At 39.3% G+C, this 22740-nt stretch overlaps 1 protein-coding gene across 1 annotated transcript in view; it reads right to left on the bottom strand.

Annotated features, from left to right (window-relative positions):
• Window positions 1–268: 268 nt before the first annotated feature.
• PDZRN4 (PDZ domain containing ring finger 4) overlaps window positions 269–22740 on the bottom strand; it is a 350675-nt gene continuing 328203 nt past the window's right edge. Inside the window, exons 7-10 of the mRNA XM_070410418.1 lie at window positions 20604–20666; window positions 12473–12574; window positions 8115–8231; window positions 269–4472 (exon numbers count right to left, since the gene is read on the bottom strand). Coding sequence (XP_070266519.1) covers window positions 2949–4472; window positions 8115–8231; window positions 12473–12574; window positions 20604–20666 — 1806 coding nt within the window. The 3' untranslated portion in view covers window positions 269–2948. The remainder of the gene's footprint in view (window positions 4473–8114; window positions 8232–12472; window positions 12575–20603; window positions 20667–22740) is intronic.

Here is a 22740-nt window from a genome sequence, read left to right on the forward strand (position 1 = left end):
TCGAGAAAATATTTTTCCTCTTTATGTCCACATATATCTTCTGAACTGAAATAAAATATCCCACATATAATCAATCATTTTCTTTGCTGAGCAACAGGTTTATTATTCATTTACTAAAAAAACATGTTTAGCACAAAGATATGTTCTGTAGAAAGATAAAGCATAACACTTTTCAGATTTTCACTGATTTTTTAAAACAACATTTCTCAAGTGGTAGAACTATATAAACACAGACATGAAAAACCACCAACATCACATTTAAAAAAAATTGGCAAGCACACTTGGCTTTAATGAAAAGAAAATTAAACTGGTAGCTTTGGAAACACAGCATTCTGTGAGTTGTGTACATGTTTCCTCAGGAAAAATTTACATTTGTTCCAAATCACATTTATCTATAGGAATAATACAAATCCAATACATATTTAAACTCAGTTGTGTCAAGAAGATAAATAATAACCATAGGCATCAGGTCAGGAAAGAACTGAGCTCTTAAGACAGACAGGCATTCTTACTTAAAACCATTTGATTAAGTTAATTCTCAGCACACTCAAGGTAATCTTATTGATTGGATTAACAATGGCTAAAGTTAGAAGTGATGAAATTTCCACTTGCCTTAGATTGCTATTACTATCATTATCTTAAAATTTTTGAGTCCAGCTTTTCATTACAGGTAAATAAGGTTCATTTCTTTCCATCTATGTAATAACCTGTCATAGGTAATAACTTAGAAGGGTAGAAGAATAAAGAAAACAGGAACAAAGGAAGGGACTAATATGTGGAGGAGAGAGGAAAATTAAATTAATAAAATAACTTAACTAGCTTTCATTATTACTCAAATGTCATTCTACCAGAGGTATACAAAGACAGAGGGAGATGCCAGGGCCGAAGTCCATGAACTTAAAATCTATGTAGGAAGACAGTAAGTTCCACGTATGTGATTCAAATAACAAAAGAATAAAATTTCCAATAGTGTATTGTATCAAAGTGTATGAAAAAATGCTGAGAAAATCCGGTGTCATCAAAACAGGTACTAAAGAGAACATGTATATGTGATTATGCTCTAAGAAAGATGTAGGATTTGGCACAGAAATCCCAGCCAGGAGAATAGCATAGGTAACTTTAGCAGAAATGGGCAGGTTGTTTGCAAGCCAGGAATAACTCAGAGCAGATCTACAGCGGAAGCACAATAGGCAAGGAGGGCTAGTTAATAGAGGCTGAGGCATCAGAATCTGATTCAAGATCTCATAAGGAGCCACTGTAGTTTTTTAAACAGGAAAGTAGCTTCAAAAATATTCACACATTGTATCTCCATTATGTTAAAACTATCTCTTGGGTTTAATAAAAATTTGATTGAACTCATGTTTGTACGCTCAAAGTTGACCTGGCTCTCATTCTGGAGGCATCATGATTGACATGATATGGTTTATATGTGTATATGATGAAAAACTAGACTTAACAGCCTACCTAACAATCCAACAATCTCACTTTTTAATAAACTGACATAAAAGGCATTTATAGTTGGCTATGTGGACAATGATTAAAAAGATGGTTCCCCCAAATTTATTCCCAAATGACTGAATAAATAAATGCACATAGTGTTATGGGCTGCATTGTGTACTCCAAATTAAATGTGGAAGCTCTAGCCCCCAATGTGATAGCTATTGGAAATGGGCCTTTGGGTGGTAATTACTTTTAGATAAAGTCACAAGGGTGGAGCCCTCATGATGGCATCAGTGCTCTTATAAGAAGAGACACCAGAGAGTTTCTTCTCTCTATCTTGTGAGGACATAGTGAGAAGGTGACCACCTGAATTAGCCAGCACCTTTATCCTGGACCTCCCAGCCTCACAAGCTCTGAGAAATAAATTCCTGCTCTTTAGGGCATACAGTCTATGGTATTTTGTCATGGCAGCTTGAGTTGACTAATACATAGTGTCATTATAAACAATCTCAGACACTTCACTGATCCTCTCCTCCACATCTTTCCCTAAATTTTCCTTGGCTTTTCCTTATATGGATGGTAGGCAAGGGAAGCATGAACTCATATTTATTAAATTTTAGTTAGCATCTATAAGATGCTCTATATATGTTACCTAATTTAACCTTGGCAAGAATATGTGACACCATGATCTATAAGAAGTGTTTCAAGACAATTTTATTGAAAAAAAAAAGTAATAGAAAATGTACACATTTTATAACGCACAATTAGGAGTCTTCTAAATAGTATACATATATAACTAATTTATATCTGACAACCACAGTGGACAATGAAAATAAAACACTCCTTGATAACTTTTCTTAAGGATAATCAATAATTTATTTCTTTTTTATTGTCACAATTACCACAATTATCTAGCTACATGACCAATGTCACTACATATCACAGGAAGATTGTCCACCTACACTTTACTGAGACAAAGACAAAGGCCATTTATGTGCTAAATGTACAACGGGATGTTAAACCAAGGTGGTTTTTATGTATAAGATGTGGTACATGATTTATTAACAGATTTGATTTAATACGTATTATGCCAAGAAGCAAGTATAGAAATGTTTTGGCATTGACTTGTTATTAAAGTAGAAAATAAGTAAATTAGAGAAATAAATCCAGATCTTAACTTACAATAGATACAATAAAATAGGAAATTAATTGGCTCCTCAGAATTTTTGTTCAAGTTTTTTTTTTGTTTTCTTTCCTTTTGTTTTTATATATAAATGAATAATATGAATATATCACAAGTTAAAGAAAGTCCTCAGGGGGAAAAAAAAAAGGTACAAGTATATGAAAAACAAATGAAAAATTACCAGGTATTTTTGCCTTACAAAAAATTTAAACTATAAAGAGTCAGAAAATATATATAAAAACGCCACATTGAACGAGGCAATCATACTCTACCCAAATTGGTAGCACCCTCTTAAAATCAGTTGCATTCCATTCCATTCACTCGGTCATACAGTGGTGACTGACAAAAAGGCATTATGAACTCGCGTGCCATCCGGAGACTTGGCCCCATGGGTCATCAGTTCTTGGATTGTCATCCAGTTGTCCAAAATTTTCTTGTTTCTCTTCTTCATCATCTTTTTGTGACTCAGTTCAATGATGTTGATCTCCTTCTTGCCCTCACTGCCGCTCTGAGGGCTCTCCTTGAGACACTCTAACCGGCTCCGCATCATGAACTCTCGGCGCCGACGCTGCTCTTTGGCCCGAACCAGGTGTTGCTTTCTTTCCTCTTTGCTCCAGTAGCGACCCATTTTCATCTCGCTCATAGTGTCATCATCCGTCGTCATGCCACTCCGCTCCTCCTTGATCTTTAAGGCACGTTCCTTCAGAATCCGGTCTCGCACTGGTCTCTTTGTGATGTACCGGGTCCCATCGCTCCGAATTTTCACCTTCCATTCCATCTTGGGTTCCGAACACTTCTGGGACTCCTTGCACATGCTCACCAGACTCAGCTGACTCTGGGCATACTCGACGGCAGATTTCTGTTGAATTAACTGCATGTAGCTTTGATAATGCCGGGCGTGGGCTGGTATGTTTGCATGCCTATATGAGGAGCTGTGGTAAGGAGAGAGGTAAGGGATGTGTTCGCTGCAGGTCTTCTCTTGATCAGAAAGCTTGTTGCTTTCTGAGATCTTCTCCTTGCCTTCGATGCCACAACCTTCGATGGTTTTGGCTTTGGTGGAGGTCGACTCTTTACTGCTCTGTCCAGGAGAGGACTGGCTGGCTGCCATGGTGCTTCTCAGGTTTTTCTTATTGGTGAGGTTGATCATTCTGGGAAGGGAGCTGTCAGGGGAACGGTCCATGGTGAGCGGCGTGCTCCTGCAGCTTTCGGCTGTGTTGTAAGCACTAGAACTGTCCTTGTCTGACTTCTCTGGGTGCTCAATGATGTCATCTAGTTTTCCTCTTTGCATATCGATGCTGGTGTTATAGTTTCGGAATCCTCCATCATGCAATGCCCAGATGTCTCCATACTGGTCTGTTACCTTCTGGAGCCTATGAGCTTGCATGATATTCTGGCACTCAAGTTCAATGTTTCTTAGTTCTTCGTTCAGCAACTGTAGCTCATGCTCCACTCCCTCTTGTTCCCCTTGGTTGCATTCTATTGTGCTGCTCGAGTAATACAGGTCGTACTCTCCATGGTTTTGAATCTTGCATTTGAGCTCCAAGAGCTGCCGGAATCGCTCACACTCCTCATCTTGGTTGCCAGGGCAGTCCGAGTCAATGTATTCACCTGACACAAAGCTCTCATTGCACTGGAGTTCCACGCTCCCCAGGGTGTCCTGGCTCTGCCCCAGCTCTCTCTTGCTCTTCAAAGATGTGCTTTTGGGATCCTCAGCCGCGTTCTCCTGCTCCGAGCTCTCATCGTTCCGCAAGCTTTCATCCGTGCGCCCCACTCCACTGTCCTTCTCATGGTTGTTGGATGAGGATGTGGCCGTGTCTGTTGTGCCTTCTTCTTCTTCTTGTTTTTTTGGCTAAGAAAACAATGTTGAGGGAAACAAAGAAAACACGGATTGTTGAAACACTTGCTGTGAAAACAATGCTTCTTGGCAAAAGTGCGGTTCCTAAACAGCTGCGGCACGTTCAGTATCCACAGCAACGTCAGAAATAAAGGCAGTTAGCCCAAGGCGGCTTTTTATGCCATGAATTAAAGACAACAAAAGCTGACTGGCTACGCTACTCACTTGGGGATAAATAAGACAGGACACAGTTAAATAAGCAATTCTTATCTTAAGGCTTTCTCTTACTTGGAAAACTGGTGTGAAGGGATGTGTATGAGTTTCTGGGGTGATAATACACAAGAAAATGAGTAAGACAGAGTGTCTGTGGTCCTTAGCAATATGGAGGCCTAGAGTTCAGAAGCCACATCACCTTATTTTTTTCCCCTGAATCTTAAGTTCAGAGGACATTTTATTGATCTAGTAATACACCAGTAATGGTTAGCCAAGCGTCACAAAATTTCAGGACGAGGTTAGTATTGGAGCCTAGGACCTTCTATCGATCAATGAGGAAGTTTAATCTTAGATGGGTTTAGCATATTGTGACAGAGAGGTCTAGAAGGCAAGGCCATCGCCCAGTGTCAGGCTTTCTTATGTGTCCAGAATGCCATATTCCTGCACACGTGTGCTTTGACCTCAGTGCATCTCCAACTCATGTGGCTCAGAAACAACAATAATGTCTTAGGACTCATTTGGGGGTACTTCAAAAGATTCTTCTATTCTTAGCCAGTAATTTCCTTCAAAGGGTTTATTCTATGGAGAATAAAAGAACAGTTCCCTTGAAAGTCTGAGCCACACTCATTGCCAGATGTGGGCATAATATAAAATATATATATGGTAATTTTTGGCTTTCACACAGAATAATAAACTGCCACTGAATCTCCTTATATCTAGTTCTTTCTCTGTGAAGAGGGCCAAGTTACTTTTCCCCACCACTCCTCATATAGTCTACCTGGCAGTTTCTAGACTATAGTTTCCTTATGTCTGAGTTTTTTTCTCTAGCAGGAGTAAGTATATAATTAAGCCTGTTAATGTTAAAGAAGGGCAGAATGGGTGATAAAAGGTATTCTGGAACAGGTCTGAAGGGCCTCCCCAGATATTCTTTTCTTCCCCATAAGTAATGAGGAACAAAATGTAACAGATGGAGAAGGGGAGAAGGTGGCCATGCGTCATGTTACTCTAGGATTCTCAATCTTTCCCTAAAATACAATTCCTCATTTGGCAAAAACATGCTGAGATTGATTTTAAGCGCCTTATTGATGAAAAATAGTGTTATAAATCATTGTAACTCACAATGGAAAGCCAGTTACATCCCTATGCCCCTCCCTATCAGCTTATAACAATATTAAATGTGGTGACATCTGCATGCTGTTCCGGGAAATCCCCAGGGGATATTACTGATATTGGACATTTGAGTCTCTGTACCACATCATTTACACTGATATTTTTCTATATCTAATGATAAGCTGAAACAAATACAAGAATACTAGTATTTTTTAAATTTTTCATGCAGTATAAGTGATATAAACAAATTATGCTATGGGAGATGTTATACAATGTGTCAAGAGCTGCTACAGGACCAAGGATAGCCTGTGAAATGAAACTTTCACATGGTGATGTATTTTAGTTTTTAAATATGGATATGCATTTTCAAATTGAAGTTCCCTTTCTTTTGTCACTGGTTTATGAACAAATGAGAAAATAAAGGAGTTTTTATTTTCTATTCTCAAACCCAGAATTCCTAGTTTCGAAGGCAATGCTACGCCATCGTTTATCATTTCCCTACAGAATTATTATAGTGACAGGCAATGTTTCTACCAGGACATTCCTAATGTAGTATTATTGTTGATAAGGGCAAAGGACTTTCAAGGGTTTTTGCACTTCTCATCATATTTCAGTCTCCTGGTGAAGAAAAATTTCCACACAATAAAAATCTAACCTCAGGGACATCTAGCGTTCCCTCAAAAGACCTAGCATTTGTGTTATATCTGATGAGTAGGCAGCATTTGACACCGTATCGCTTCACCTGGACAGGATTTCTCCTTCTCTCTTTATTCCAACATCCCCCTGTCAATTCTGCATCAGGCCACATTTTGTATCTGAGAGAGAAAAGTCCTGGAGCAAGGTCTTTCTTGCTTGTAACCAGCAGCTGCCACCCGAAAATATCTTTATTCGTGGCCAGTGTTGAAGTCATACATCCAAATTTCAGCCTGTCCTATATTGAAAAGGATCACTAGTTATTGAAGAATAACTACTCTAGTACCAGAAATGCACTGGTACTAATAGGGCCACGAGATGATAGGACTTTTTTCCCTTAATAATTGCCCCCCTCCCCCCTGCCAATGTGACTACAAAGTGCCCTCCCCACTCTGACTCTACCCTCATGCTGTTTTTTGAGTTTTAGGGAATGGATTCCAATTTAACCAGATGGCAGCTTGCCACAAACAGACATCTTTATTCTATTTGGGAAAAAAAGTCTAAGTTATTCTTCTCATGAACTACTCTTTATGAGGTGGCCAATGAGCATCCGTGATCAGGGCAGAGTATAGAGCCTACATGCCTATGTTGACATTGTCGTTTGCAATCTCATAATTTATTTAGTATATGGACATGTGCACATACATGCCCATACATCTGCGTTACGGGATGCTAGCATGTCAGCATATTTCATTATTTAGCTTGGTAAAGTGATAGGATGTTTGTGTTTTACATTCCTAACCCTGTCAGGATATTTTTTAAATTATCTTTTAAGATGTGTTAAGGATTCATGTTGAGAATAGGATGATAATTAAACAAATCAGTAAACTGACAGCAGAAGTGTTAATAAAATACATTAGGCAGATGAATGTCATGAATCTTACATAAACAAAATCTAGGACATATTGATCTTGTTTGTATCTAATAGGAAAACAACAACAAAAAATGAAATGACTTGGTTTGCTCCAAACCACGGTGTGATCTTTTACTAGTTACGAATTAATTAAGGGCAGGAACTTTGCTCATTTTTCTTTGTATTCTCAGGATCAAGTGTGGTGCTGGGAACACGTGTGGAGCTCAGAATTTTTCACTGAATAAATAGGTGAGCCTATTTGATGTCAATGATTTCAAGTAGAACTGCTCCTATTTTTAGCAAAAAGGTATCATCATGATGCCAAAACCACAAATAAGATGGATGGTTTACATCATGTCATTATCTTCCCTTAGTTGCCTAAATATTCAAATACACACATTAATTTTAAAGTATAAAATGACTGTTTCAGGGTAGGAGTCACCTTAAGAGTTGTAGTTTGTCTCCGGCTGGCATACTGAGAGGCAACATGCATTTTTACTATTAAATTTCTGAATTAGGTTGAACAGTATCTGGGTCAGCATTTGAATACTACTGTACACTATTGACAACAGTCCCTCAGCTACCCAAACTAGAAATATTCTTAATAGAATAAAATTGTATGTATTCCCACTGCTTCATTTGAGATTATCATTGTTCTCAAAATTACCATTATAGATATGTTTGATCAGACTCTTTGATTTTTTTTTTTTTTACTCCATTTATGGTTATACATTAAAAAAGAGAAGTAGCAACATTTCAAATGATGTGGTTCAAATTGTTGGCCCTACCTGCTCCACCTCATTGGCAGTGTGCTGCATTGCTTCATTATGCTGTTCTTCCAGCATCTCCAAGTTTAACTCCTCTAAGAATTCGTTCCTTTCATCTTCCAGCCAGCCTTCGTCCAGCTGCACAAGAATACATTAGTGCTTTCTATTAGATTAGTGAGAACTCATGCTAAAATAGGGGAAACTTAAATGGCGATGCCTGACCAGCTCCTTTTATCATAATGATTCTCTTTAGAATACCAGCCTGATAGTTCACCTCTCAGAAGGAAGAAAAGGTGTTAAAAAATGTATTCTTATGCCTTTCATCCTTTCCTAAGAGAGAGCTACAGATTTTCTCTCCTAACCCAGTGGATCTCCCAGCACAGACGTGACTGTCTTTCACAGTGTATGAAAAGCCCACTGTCCATCCTCAGCTGTCATCTCATTACCTCCAACTATCCCTGTGTTGAAGAAATGCACTGGTACTAATAGGGCCACGAGATGATAGGACTTTTTTCCCTTAATAATTGCCCCCCTCCCCCCCCCCCCCCGCCAATGTGACTACAAAGTGCCCTCCCCACTCTGACTCTACCCTCATGCTGTGTTTTGAGTTTTAGGTGAATGGATTCCCATTTAACCAGATGGCGGCTTGCCACAAACAGACATCTTTATTCTATTTGGGAAAAAAAGTCTAAGTTATTCTTCTCGACAACAGTAAAGCCAAAAAAGTGATGCTGTATCATGTTTATTTCAATTCATTTTCCAGGCCCAGTTGCAAATGTTGCATTTAACGGTAGTGGAGTGAGCACACAGGGTTGTGTTCGTGGGTGCGGAACACAGGGATTCCTGTGGACATCTTACACCAATTATACGGAACGGATCCCTTTGGCTTCTCAGTACAAAATGAAATGGAAAACTGGTGGTTACCTTGCTAGTATGATGAGTGTTGACAGCCAATACAGATGATTTTTCTCCAAGTGGATTTTAGAGCTGGATTACATAAATTAGCTGTCTATGCTGATTACATTAACTGAATGATTGGCAAACCTCTGCTTCACTCTGTCTTACAGAGAAACAGCAGCTTGCTAGTGAGCCAAAATTGACAATAATTTCAGGTGTTTTCACCACTAAACAAATGGGCAGAGTAACCTTTTAAAGATAAGTAAATCTAACACTTAAAAACAAGTCTGACAGAAAGACTTTAAAGGGCACCAGAAGAGACATTCTTGTATAGGTATCATTAACATGAAGGCAATCATAGGTTTCTTGATATTTATTAAAGGGTATCTAGAACCAAAAGTATCTGAAATTTTTGGGGGGCCAAGAGCCTGGACACATTTATTCATCCTCATTTATCTGAATGTAGCCTTAATAACTTGATCAAGCTCCACCCCACCGACTTTGATATGCAGATGAACTATGAAAATTAAGCAGACTAAAAATTTAAATTCAGTCCAATTTATAATTGTCCAAGTTTTACATTCTTCTTCTTTTCCTTAAATCCTCACCCTCAGATACTTTCTCTATTGCTCTATACAGAGAGTGGAAGGGAGGAAGGGAAGGGGAGAGAGAAACATCAACTGGCTGCCTCCTGCGGGTGCCCCCAACCAGGGCTGCTGATCAAACCTGCAACCCAGGCATGTGCCCTTGACCAGGAATAGAACTGTGAGACCCCTAGGTGTGCGGTTTGACACTCCAACCACTGAGCACACCAGCCAGGGCAAGTTTGACATTCTTTAATCCTGTTAAATTTTCCTGAAGCTGCTAACAGCAGATTCCAAACGAAATGACGTGAAGCTTGAAATGTTTACTTTTGATAGGCACACTGAGGAATTTTTCTTAAATCAGGTCAAAACAAAATATTTGCTGACACTGACACAATGAATGATGGAACAATGTCTTCTGAAATTTAAAGGAAGGGGTGGAAAGATAAGGAGACCACAGGGAGTAAATGAAGGGTTCCCTATAACTCCTTTTCTTGTTAATAAACCCCACAGATCCTCGAGTTGCCTTGTGCCTTCAGTGTGTGTCTGCTTTGATCAGGCTTGCCTCTGGGCTGGAAGTACAGACACACAATCAGGAGAGATTCCTCTTGCTCACTCCCTTCCTCTCCCTGTCCCTTTCACATAGATGTGCATTCCTGGCAGTCTGCCTAGCGCCTTGGCGGAGACAGAACTTTCCCCTGAGCTGAGCTGCAGGGAAGGGGGGACTGTCCCTGTGATGCAGGGGATCTGTCTGCACGACAGTGGGTCTCACCCTGGTGTTGCAGAGAAAGAAGCAGCCTGTACTGTCACCAAAGCAGTGGCTACAAATTCTTATGAGAGCTCTCTCTGCCCCCATGTCCCCAGGGGAAGAGAGAAGAGCAATATCGCTAATGGTCTGAGGAAGAAAATGGGCAGGAAATGAAAGAAAGTTGACAGGGAATGAAAGAAATGAGTTATTTAAAAATATTGCACAGTTGCACAATATTGCCCCCAGCAACTCTGTAGATCATTCCCTAGAATGCAGAGAGGATTTGAAATATTTTTTAAAAATGGCTAGAAAAAGCACTCAAAAAACTTCCACATTCTCCCTGAATCAAATATACATGCAAAAAATGTAATAATGAGATATGTTAAAATTGATTAAAAAATATAGGTGATATAAAGACAACGGTTTTTAAAAAATATTTTTGAAATGCCACTCTATAGCAGGTAGTGCTTAAATTACATTTTTAAAGTATGGTGTTCAAATGCATTTTCTTTCTTTATTTTCCTGGAAATATGATTTTCTAAAGGCCATTAGCTCCACTCCAGTGTGGCAAAGGCTAAGGGGCCAGAATCATGGAACTACTGCAGATGCTGATTTTGACAGACAGAATGAATACTACAGAGTCAGACGACCATCTTTTGTCAACTGTGGAAAGGAAGTCTTGTTTGAAAATTCATCCTTCAACATTGATTCTTTTGGGTCAGGAGTGTAGCCAGACATTCGAAAATGCCACTGGTTCTAGCTAGCATATGTATTCCACCTGAGATGAACAAGATCTGGTCTTATGTCACTGATTTCTATTCTTTCCCAAGCCCTTTACAGCCATGTGGGAAAGAAATGCTTTCCTTCTAAATTAATGAGGTTCTCTAGCAGTTACCTGGAAAGGGCAGAGAAACCACATTATAACATCGAAATATCTTTTCTACAACAGGGATGACTACTGTGTTCTCTTTAATTTACCATGAATTTCACTAATATGTATTTAGCCTCATTGTTCTTTTTCAGGAAAATGGGATCAGTGAGATGAACTGATTTGTGATATTTCCAGGTAATGAGTGCAATTTCATATGCACTTTAAACATTCACTCTTAAATAGGCCGTCCAGACAGTTGCATAGGCTCCCTTCCTCACTGCTAAGCCCTCAGGTGTAACGTTTACCCTGCCCTGGGCTATGGAAGGCTTTCTGGGAACCTTTTAGAACGGTCAAGGGCATAAAGGAAATATATGCGGAAAGGGTGATCTTTTATAACCACTATATTCAAGTCAGGATTCGGTCTGACACTGAAATATACTTACTCAATGTAATTTATAGAAAGTATGTAGTTACTGAGTCTGAAAAATATCAGATCAATAACCCGGAAGACAAATAGTGATATTACCCACTTCACTCAAACTCCTGACAGATGGCGAGAATGATGACAATGTAATGTCCTTTCTGCATTGTGGTGGGGTATAAAAAGGATATAAAAGGAAGGACCAAGAGTACTTTTCTGCCACCATTACCTCTCCTTTACTTTCATGACATCCTCCTCTGTAAAGTTATAAAAATAAGTTCCTTCAGGAGCTATCAGTTTGTTTTGGGATGGACAGATGTTTTTGTCACACTAAACTTGGAAAAAATCCATTTACTATACCTGGAACCACTCCATGCTGTGTAAGGCACTTTATTTCGTAAAGTTATTCTAAAAAGATTTAAGTTGATAGCTAGATATGCTAATATTTCTCTCACTAGAGATTCTTTCAAGATACCTTAATATGCCAATTAAGTCATTTTAGATGAAAACCTGCAGCAAGGATCCATACAGAATTAAAAATCATGTAGAGTCAACCATTTTTCATTTATGAATTCATTTAAGCAACTGGTAAGTGAAAAGGGGAAATGAATGATTCAATTGTGTGTGCGTGTGTGTGTGTGTGTGTGTGTGTGTGTTTTAAAGATGTTTGGTTGCCATTCTGTGGAGCAATATAAGGGAGTCTTTTAACTTATATGGATCAGGTTGGTAAGTTAGAAAAGATGACTCCACTGTATTTTGTGCATTTGGTTTTACCAATCGCCATGGTATAGATCTGATATAGAATAGCAGGTAATGGATATAAAGTTCGGTCTGGAGACTTCTGGTCTCTGTTCCGACCTGAATCTCTGGCCTCGCCACGAGCAGCACGATTCTCCTGCACTCATCGCTGGAGAGCAACGCCACTGCTTCTTCTCGATTCTGGACATCTTCCCCATTTATCTAGAAAACATATGAAAGTGGCACATTAGTTTCCATTTCCACAATGCTGCACACAATAAATGGCAAATATCAGCTCATTGATGGTAAATGTATGGACAATGAAGCTCACACAATGGGCTCATCTTCTGCCCCTCAGTGGTAAGTGCCTTCACTCAATTACGCGCTTACTGTAAGAGCCATATCGATCCCTGAAGGATGGCGGACATCAGAGGAAGCAGTTATGTTCATAAATGTCCAACCTGCGCCCTGGCAACATACATCTAGCAACACAATTAACCAGCCCCTGACAGGTGACGTTCATCTTTCTCCGCTCAGAGTAATGGAAGTGTCACTCTGAGATAATAGTGCTGGGGGAAGCAGTGTGGCAATACCACAACTGAAATCCGTCATCCTGCATGCTCGCTGCGAGCCAATTAGAGAGCTGTGGTATTATCTCTCACCAGGCCACGCTCCCAGGCCACTGATGATTGCATTTTCATTTAATCATTTCATATCTGTGTGAGGGTCTGACTCAGTTGTCCCAAATCACTCTCAGAATGTCTTTCGGTGCTAGTCTAATCAAAAGAAGGAATACTTAGTAACATCCTCATCATTACTCCAGTTCCTTTCTAAGATTTATCCTTATTCTAAAACAGTAAAATGAATGCACTATCTTAAGATTCACCTCATAAGTGTACTTAAAATACTTTTAAAAATTAACACAGAGTAAAATGAGCTTCTTTGCAAGAATGCTTTGTGAAAGAAACCGAGCTTGAGTAAACTTTTGACTAAAAAGGAAAGACTCCGGTGGCATTTAAAATATACCTATTTTTTTTCTTTTTCTAAGTTCTACTGACAGAGCAAATAAGGTTTCTAAAATTTGTATGTGAAACTACATTTTCATGCTTAAATGTATTTAGCTCTTAGTCAACCCAATTATTTTCTTTGGATATTTTAAATTTATTTTGTCTTATTGATTGTTCAAATCTGTAAAGACAATGAGATGTTTCACCCATAACCAAAATATATGAAAATAAATTTCAGTTGAAGAGGTCGACTAATTCTATCTCAAATAAGTATTAATTATGTCAACAAATTAAAATGTGGCTGCACTGGCCATTTTTTTCAGTAATTGATCTAACATCTTTCACTAAGGATTTCTGCTTAAAAGCATGAATTAGACTACCGAGGTTTTCTCATTGTGGGTCTCTAGGATTCTGGCTGATATTTGAGGACAGACTTAGTTATTAAAAAAAAGCCCAGGAAATCTCAACTTTGAGTCATAGTAAATGATCCAAATTCCTAGACTTTTATGTACTTAACAAGAATAAAGCAAACAATAATAGGCAAAGGAGGGAAAGTCACACAAACACATGTTGTATTTTCTTACTCTGATCAAAGGAATATCCATTAGTTTTTCACTTGTATATGGAGACAGGAAATTCTGATTTTATTAGTTTTAAGTGCATTTTCTTTTCTTTTTTTTTCAATTCACAAATAACATTTATTAAGTTAGAAAATAGAAGCTATGATTCCAAAACGGAGACTAACGACTGGGGAGCATATCTTGTTTTTTTTTTGTAAATATATATTTGAAGAGGTATTTTCCTACTGAATCCAAGACCATTTTTCCTTAAATGAAGATATGTTGGAGGAGATGGAATCCACGATGTCTCTTCCACCCCCAATTAGGTGCAGTTTGAAAACTTTTACTCTCTTTGAACTTTGAGGATTTATGTCCATTTCATAGAAATTCTTCGTAGTATATCTGCAATGCATCTACTTGCCTGTCAATCATGAACCTAGTCACCTCCCCTCCACTACGGGCACAGTTGATCCTAAGGGGATTGAGTTGGATGATCTTACATAGCTTATCTCCATCTTTTCTAGTTAAAATAAAATTCTCACTACTTCTCCCTCCTCCTCTCCATTCGAATATGTACACATACTGCCAAATTCTTCATCTAACTTTCACTTACCAATAATCTAAATACTTTTTCATGTATGTTAGTTTAATGTTTCTATTATATTCCCAATATTACGGTGCAGATAATAATAGATAATAATACCTTTTTTAAAGAGGGCTATTATAAGGATTAAATGAATTGAGATATATAAATATGGGTTTCAATAAGTGCCTGGCACACTTTACTGTTGATGCTATTGTTGTTACTAGTGTCATTATTTATATTTTAATCTTCTGTAAAGGAGAATTATTTTCTTCTAAATAAAGCAAATACCTATATTAAAATTCATGCACAACAATTAAATTCACAGTAGTAAACATGGTTCTATTTTAAAACGTCTCTTACAGAGCCATCAAGAAGCAATATATTTCTGTTTCATTTTAAGTCCTTTTATAGTTGCTATGCATCTCTCTCCTCTATGAAGTACAAATGACCTAGAGCTATGGTCTCCGGACCTGGAAGTCAGTCCTTGTTTTTTGGGGGGAGGTGCTTATCCGATCATATGTTTTAGAAACACTTTGACATTCAGAATCATATGTGGAATGAAATGAACTTGTCTCTGATACCTGGCATTAAATAGTGGTGTTTTGTTGCTGTTTTTCAAAACAAAGGCCACTGTAGCCAACTGGTTGATAGATCCTATTGTCTTCAGGACTTTAATTTGATTTCCTAACTGATGTTGGGGCAAGACCTGCAGCCATGGGTTTCAACAAAGATGCTTCTCAAGGAATGAGAAGATCTGAGGAATGGAATCAGCTAGAGCTTTCACCCTTCATTTGCTCTTATTCCTGCATGGTGGCTTGTAGCTACAGGATCGCTGGTGGGGAGTGGCTGCAAACACCAGCAGACATAAAGGTGCAGGACCCAGAAACAAGGGGAGGAGACAGATGAGCAGCATGTCACCACAATTTAATGGAAGGCTTCCCTTTTTAAAGAAGAGAGGGAAAGGGAACCAGGAGAAGGCAACATGCCACTTCTGCTATAAATGAAGAACAACTTTGCTAGATAATATATCTGTCTCATTTTCTGTGGATGGCGATATGCAAATATTAGTTTCAAAATGAGTACTGCCTTAGCTGAGAGGAGGTTTGTGGCAGTTACACAGATATATCAGGGATGATCTCACTTTAGGCCCAACCTCCTACATGTATGAGCATATGAGCATTGTGTGTGTGTGTGTGTGTGTGTGTGTGTGTGTAAAATGTTAAAATCCTAGAAATGGTTTAATGTAGCTTTTTTGCTTGACTATACCAATTTTCAGTTTTCCTATTTTAGTATATCAGAGGCAGCTGGGCAACTAAAATCGTAGACATCCAGCCACCTAGGGAATTTCTTATTTGAAAACACAAGACTCCTAGGCAGAATAGAAATGATTCATTTCAAATGGGTTCATATTTTAAGGGGGAGAGGAAGAGGGTGAATGAAGTATAGAAATGTAGAGATGGGTAAAACAGAAATTGGTGCAAACGGCTATCCAAAGGGAAGAAAATAAGATGAGCAAGAAGAAATGCTGAGGACCACTCCGTGTGTAGGGGAGAGAAAGAAAGAGAGGGCTCGTTAGGAATCTTATGTCCCACTGTTCTGAGTTTTTGCCGGTTTTTGTCACCAGGAAGTTCTTAGAAATACAACTGACTGTTTTGGCTGACATGAAATTAGGCTGCTTACACAGAATATTAAATCCTATTATCCCAAGGAGAAACTGAAAATATAGCAGTCTCTCCTTCGGAAAGATGATCACAGGTGGCATTTAATCCTTCCCCTCTGGCTCAGAAATGCCTGGTCTTTATTTGGTGCTGCAATTTTGTGAGAGGACTTCCCCATATTAATTCCCGAGGACACATCTGATACCACAAATCTGTGGCAAAGGCACAGCAGATAGACTTGTCAAGCACTTGCAGAGAGAAAACACATAGGTGATAGCCGGAATATGTTCTCAGGAAGTCAGCTCATGCTTTCGCTTCTGCATAATCCCTACCCTGTATCAACCTCCTGCAAGGATCTGTGTGTGGATGGTGTCACTGCGTGAGGTCATCTAACAGGGAGGGCCAGGGTCTAAGTCATTTGGAAAAATTTAGCTACACAGTGAGGGCAGGATCACAGAGGTACTCTACTTAGGTTCTCATGAGCAGGAGATTAAAATCACAATCGCTCTAAAGAGATTCATTTAAATAAAAGCCAGCCAGGAAACTTGAAGGATAAGAAGTAAATCCCCCCTTTCTCCCACACTCATCTCCCTGGGAAAGGAGTCATTAATTCTTCATTACAGGGTATCCCCTAATCTCCCCATCAGCCATATGGGAGCTATTTGTCTGCGGGTACAATTTTGTCAAAGTTTTCTTTAATATAATTTCACTATCACCCTTAAGACTCTTTGTTTCCTGTGTGTGCAGATAGAATTGAATTCAAGGCTTTTTAATGTGACATGTATTTATTCATTAAGTGTGACATATTTCCACTGAATATAAAGTAACCAGACAGACAATAGCACTGTATCAGTTCTGCTGTTGTTTTCTCCATGAACCAATGCCATTAAGCAATGCCATATTGCCTGGCTAGTATGGCTCAGTGGTTGAGCATCCTCCCATGAAACAGGAGGTCATGGTATGATTCCAGGTCAAGGCACATGCCCGGGTTTTAGTCTCAATCCCTAGTAGGAGGCATGCAGGAGGCAGCCAATCGATGTTTCTAATTTATGTTTCTAACTCTCTCTCTCTCTTTCTTTCTTTCTCTGAAATCAATAATATACATATATTTGAGGGGGGGGCGGGTCCCTCAGCCCAGCCTTCACCCTCTTGCAATCCGGGACTGCTGGCTCCTAACCACTCACCTGCCTGCCTGCCTGATCTCCCCTAACCACTCTCCTGCCTGCCTGATCGCCCCTAACCACTCTACCTGCCTGCCTGCCTGATCGCCTCTAACCACTCTGCCTGCCTTCCTGATTGCCCCTAACCACTCGCCTGCCTGCCCGATCACCCCTAACTGCTTGCCTGCCTACCTGATCACTCCTAACCACTCTGCCTGCCTGCCTGATCGCCCCTAACTGCTTCTGCCTCAGCCCTCGCCGCTGGGGCTTCATCTGGAAGGACGTCTGGAATGACGTATGGAAGGTTGTTCGGCCTTCCAGTCTAATTAGCATATTATGCTTTTAGTATTATTGATATATATATATATATATATATATATATATATTTTAAAGAAATACCATATTATCCAGCAAATATTTTACCTAAAAACATTTTCTGCCCACAATATAGCCAACAATAAAGAAGTGTCAAAACATACAGTATGCATATGTGGAAACACATGTACTTGTTCCTACCCAACTCTAGCCACAGAACTAATAGACATAATTTTGAAAGCTCTATTCGTGGACCTAGCCTGTGGGAAAGTGGTTATCTGAAAACCAGGGAGGGAGCTAGTGCGGGCGCAGAGGGTACTGGGTGTGGCATGCAGATGTGAGAGGAAGAAGTGGCAGCTGCACACAGCAAGAGAACAATGACAAAATATAGACCCAACATATCAGAAAATGTAGCCAACTAGAGTCATGGGGAACAAAATCTTCCAGGCCTTTTAGTCATTGAGCATTTCACTCTATTATTGCATTGTGTAATGACTACTGGGCATAACATGACCCTGAGCGTGAGAAAAGGTTACATCCTTTTTGGTGTACTTAATTAGAGATGTTAACAAAGTGAACTACATTTAAAATTCTTTCCAAATAAAAAAAATTAAAATATTTTTGAAGCTTTCATTATAGATGATACCTTAAAATGGTACCCTTAATTCTTTTAAAAATATATATTTCATTGATTTTTTACAGAGAGGAAGGGAGTGAGAGAGCCAGAAACACTGATGAGAGAGAAACATTGATTAGCCGCCTCCTGCACACCTCCCACTGGGGATGTGCCCGCAAACAAGGTACATGCCCTTGACCGGAATCGAACCTGGGACCTTTCAGTCCGAAGGCCGACTTCTATCCACTGAGCCAAACCGGTTATGGCAAGGTACCCTTAATTCTTTTTTTTTTTTTTTAAATATATTTTATTGATTTTTTACAGAGAAGAAGGGAGAGGGATAGAGAGCCAGAAACATCAATGAGAGAGATCAATCAGCTGCCTCTTGCACGCCCCCCAGTGGGGATGTGCCCGCAACCAAGGTACATGCCCTTGACCGGAATCGAACCTGGGACCCCTGAGTCCGCAGGCCGACGCTCTATCCACTGAGCCAAACCGGTTCGGCATCCTTAATTCTTGTTGAGGCTACACAAGTAAAGCTTTACTGCAGATTTTATTCATCTATCCTAACACGCTCTCCACTGAATATGTCTGTTTCACTTATTCACATGTGCATGAGAAGACATTAAACATATGGGATTAAACAAGACTAAGCCTTGGTTTCCAGGTTCACTTTCCTTCCCTTGATACGGTCAATGCCAGACACAGTCCAGTTTGCTAACTATAGGCCACCACTTAGGGAGCTCACAGAAATAGAAATGATATATGTATCCTGGAAGTTTTCTGAAAACTAGTGGGATCATGACTAATTCATACTTTTATTCTTTTTAAATTGGAGCCTTAGTAAAGGGTCCTTGATGGAAAAGGAATTCTGTGGCATCCAGCGAGAGGAAGGAAAACTATGCAGAAGCGATGTGATTCAGTGCGCATCACCCTGAAGATGGGGAAGAAGAAAAGCAGAAGGCTGGGCGGGGTAACCCTGTGGGGTGCGCCTGAAGTGGCAGGGGCACACCTTCATCATGTACCAGTATTTGTAATCAGCTGTGTATGCGGCCGTCTTCCTAATTACACGGGCAGCGCCCCAAATGCTGGGATGGCATCTTGTCTATTTTTGAAGTCCTGTTCTAGGCACCTTGTTGAATCCAAATGTGTTGAGTTCAAAGAACCATTCTCTGGGGGTCGGTATGTAGTAAGAAGAAATGGCAACTATAGATCTGCCCTAATGACCAAAACTTTTGCAGAACGTTTCAACAGTTTGTAGCGTCCCCAGTTTGTCTTTTGCGTCCTCCCTCTTGTTTTGCAGCGGAACTCAACTCTCAAGGGCCTGAGCAGCCGGGTGGCTTTCTGGAGCCATTCTTCCTGGGAAAGGATTCAGGAGGGACAGAGCGGATCCAGGCAAAGTTAGGACAGAAACTTTGGCTCTCAAGGTTATCTCTGATTTGGCCCCGAACTTTTCCAGTTCTGCAGCCCCCCTATGACCTGCTGACCTCTTCTCTCATTCAGCTGAAATTTAATGTTTCTATGTTTTCATGTAGAGAAGAAAGCATATTTCCCCCACCTGTCTTGAGCAACTTATCAGTAAATAGTTAAAACTTCTAGCCTTCTAGGATTTCATATAGTAATGGAACATTGGGATTTCTCACCTAAATTATTCTGGAAAAGGTAGCAATAACAGCTGCTGCTGCTAGTAATAACAGCAATGAATGCTGATTCCCCGCCTTGCACTGTGCTAATATCACATGCATGATCACATCTAACTTTTGCAGCAATGTTTTATCATTATAGTTTTTTAAGATGTGGAAACAGGCTTACAAGAGAGTAAGTAATGTGCCCAAGTAAGTGTGAAGCTGGAAGTTGGAGTTAAATTATCTGAGTTCTGAGAGGGCACCCTCATCACTAATTATTAGCTAATAATTTTTAATAAATGGCACCATCCTCACTGGAAAAGTTATACCATTTTATTTTGTAGATGTCACTACCCAAAGCAAAATCAACTCCTTTTCTCTAACATTTTATGTTGGACACATGCCCTGGCAGGTGTTCTCAGAGATTAGAATGTCAACCCTTGCACCAAAGGATCTTGGGCTCCATTCCTGGTCATACCTGGGTTGCATGTTTGTCTCTGTCCCTGGCCGGGTGCATGGGAGAGGCAACCAGTCCATGTGTCTCTCTCACATCAATGTTTTTTTCTCTCTCTCTCCTTCCCTCCCTCCCTCCCTGCTGATACTCTCTAAAAAGCAATGGAAAAAAATATCCTTGGGTAAGGATTAATAACAACAACAACAAAAAAACCCATAAAACAAACAAAAAGAATTGTAGGAAACTGAAGGAAATAACCACACCACATACTTGCAAAATACGATCCCCTTCTCGAATCCGGCCATCTTTGGCAGCAATACTATTTGGATCTACCTGCAACAGAGAGGACATACATCTTCAACTGGATCTGCATTTCCCCCCCCCCAAAATTTAAAACTATGGTTTTAAAAAATATTTCTAAAAACCTGGTTCATGATTCTCTATTGATTTATAGAGTGCATATCAAATTTTTCTCTGTGAAAAAAATTACTGGTTTTACAGCTACATAGTATTCCATGGTGTAAATAAATGTATCCCAGCTTTTTTATCCACTCACTCCTCTACTGCTGGGCAGTTGGGCTGTTTCCAGATCTTGGCTATTGTAAAGAACGCTGCTATGAACATAGGGGTGCATATATTATTTCTGATTGGTGTTTCAGGATTCTTAGGATATATCCCCAGAAGTGGGATTGCTGGGTTAAAAGGTCGTTCCACTTTTAATTTTTTGAGGAAACTCCATACTGTTTTCCACAGTGGCTGTACCAGTCTGCATTCCCACCAATAGTGCAAACGAAGATTCCCTTTTCTCTGAAACCTCGCCAGCACTTGTTGTGTGTTAATTTATTGATGGTAGCCATTCTGACAGGTGTGAAGTGATATCTCATTGTACTCTTACCTTTTCAACAGCATGGATAGACCTGGAGATTATCATGCTAAGTGAAGTAATCCAGTCAGAGAAAAATAAATACCATATCTGGAATCTAATGACCAAAATAAACTGGTGAACAAAATAGAAACAGAGGCATGGATATATGAAACAGACTGACAGAGGTCAGAGGGAAGGAGGTTGGAGGATACTGGCTGAAACAAAGTGAAGAGATTAGCCGAAAAACATACAACATAGCCCATGGACATAGACAATAGTGTGGTGATGGCCTGAGGGAGGGTGGGCAGGGGCTGGGTGGACGTGGGTAAAAGGAGGGGAAAATGGAGGACGTCTGTGATAGTGTCAACAATAAAAAAATTATACGGAAAAAAAATCGTTGATTCTAAAAATGTAAATAAACTGCTTTAGAATTAATAATAATACAATTAAAAAGACTAGAGAAACCTTGATTTGAAGACCATTTTTCCTTCCCTCCCTCTCTTTCTTCCTGCCTTCCTTGCTTTATCTGTTCTTCCTTTTTTATATCCATTCACTCATTTCTGTAGCCCAACTGTCAGACATGGTCTTCAGCTGATGCTAATACTTAGGATTCTCTGGACCAAGAAAATTTACTTTCTACTAGGGTGATTTTTAAATCCTGCCTTCGCTGTCTTAGAAAAGCTGATAGCTATACTGTAAGTCTATACTTTTTAAAGGATTTCTGTCTCGTGAGCACATTAATTTATAAAGAGATTTATAATCTATGTTGCTTCAAAATTAGAAAGTCCTACCCATGTAGATTATTACTAGACACTACATATAGGGTGAAATATATTAACTAAAATGTTTTAGAATAAATAGATATTTAGGGCGCAATTAAGATTTTGTCAATATTTTAACACATCAAACTTAAGTGTTGACTTACAGTTTACTGGGGGTAATTCCACCTATCACATTTCACACGATGGCTTCAAATAACCATTTATTTGAGCTTATTTCATCAAAGTTTGTTGTTATTTTTGTTGTTGTTGTTGTTGTTTTAGCAACCTATTTCAAGTGTTGCATGAGGTTGATCCATCCTATCCAGATGTTAGATATTACTTGTTTATTAGGTGGTGCCACCTAATAAATGAGTCTTAAGTGATCAATCAAAAACATGCAAGAGGTATAAGAAAAACATTTCTTCCAATACGTGTGTTCAGTTCCGGTGGCTTGTTTACTATCCCTGGAAAATAAAGTTCTAAAGCTGACATATTTAAATAGTAAACAGAGACTTAGTAGGAGGAAGTGAGGGGTGATTCATCAATTGTAACCTGTTTAGAAGCATTCACAATCTAAAACTTTGTCCTCAGAACTGTTATTAAACTAATATTAAACTTCTACATTTGTCCCTCTGTACATATTACAAAAGAGAATCCTGCAGGTGTTTTCCTTATACTTCCTCACCATAATTGCAGGGATTATCATAGCTGTACATTAAAAAGATGCATATAAACTAGATATCTGCTATAGATTTTTCCATTACAAGAGCCAGTCAGTAAA

This window comes from Myotis yumanensis, unplaced genomic scaffold (assembly GCF_028538775.1).
Source record: "Myotis yumanensis isolate MYYU_CA2020_CCGP unplaced genomic scaffold, mMyoYum1.0.hap1 SCAF_3, whole genome shotgun sequence".
Classification (NCBI taxonomy): domain Eukaryota; kingdom Metazoa; phylum Chordata; class Mammalia; order Chiroptera; family Vespertilionidae; genus Myotis; species Myotis yumanensis.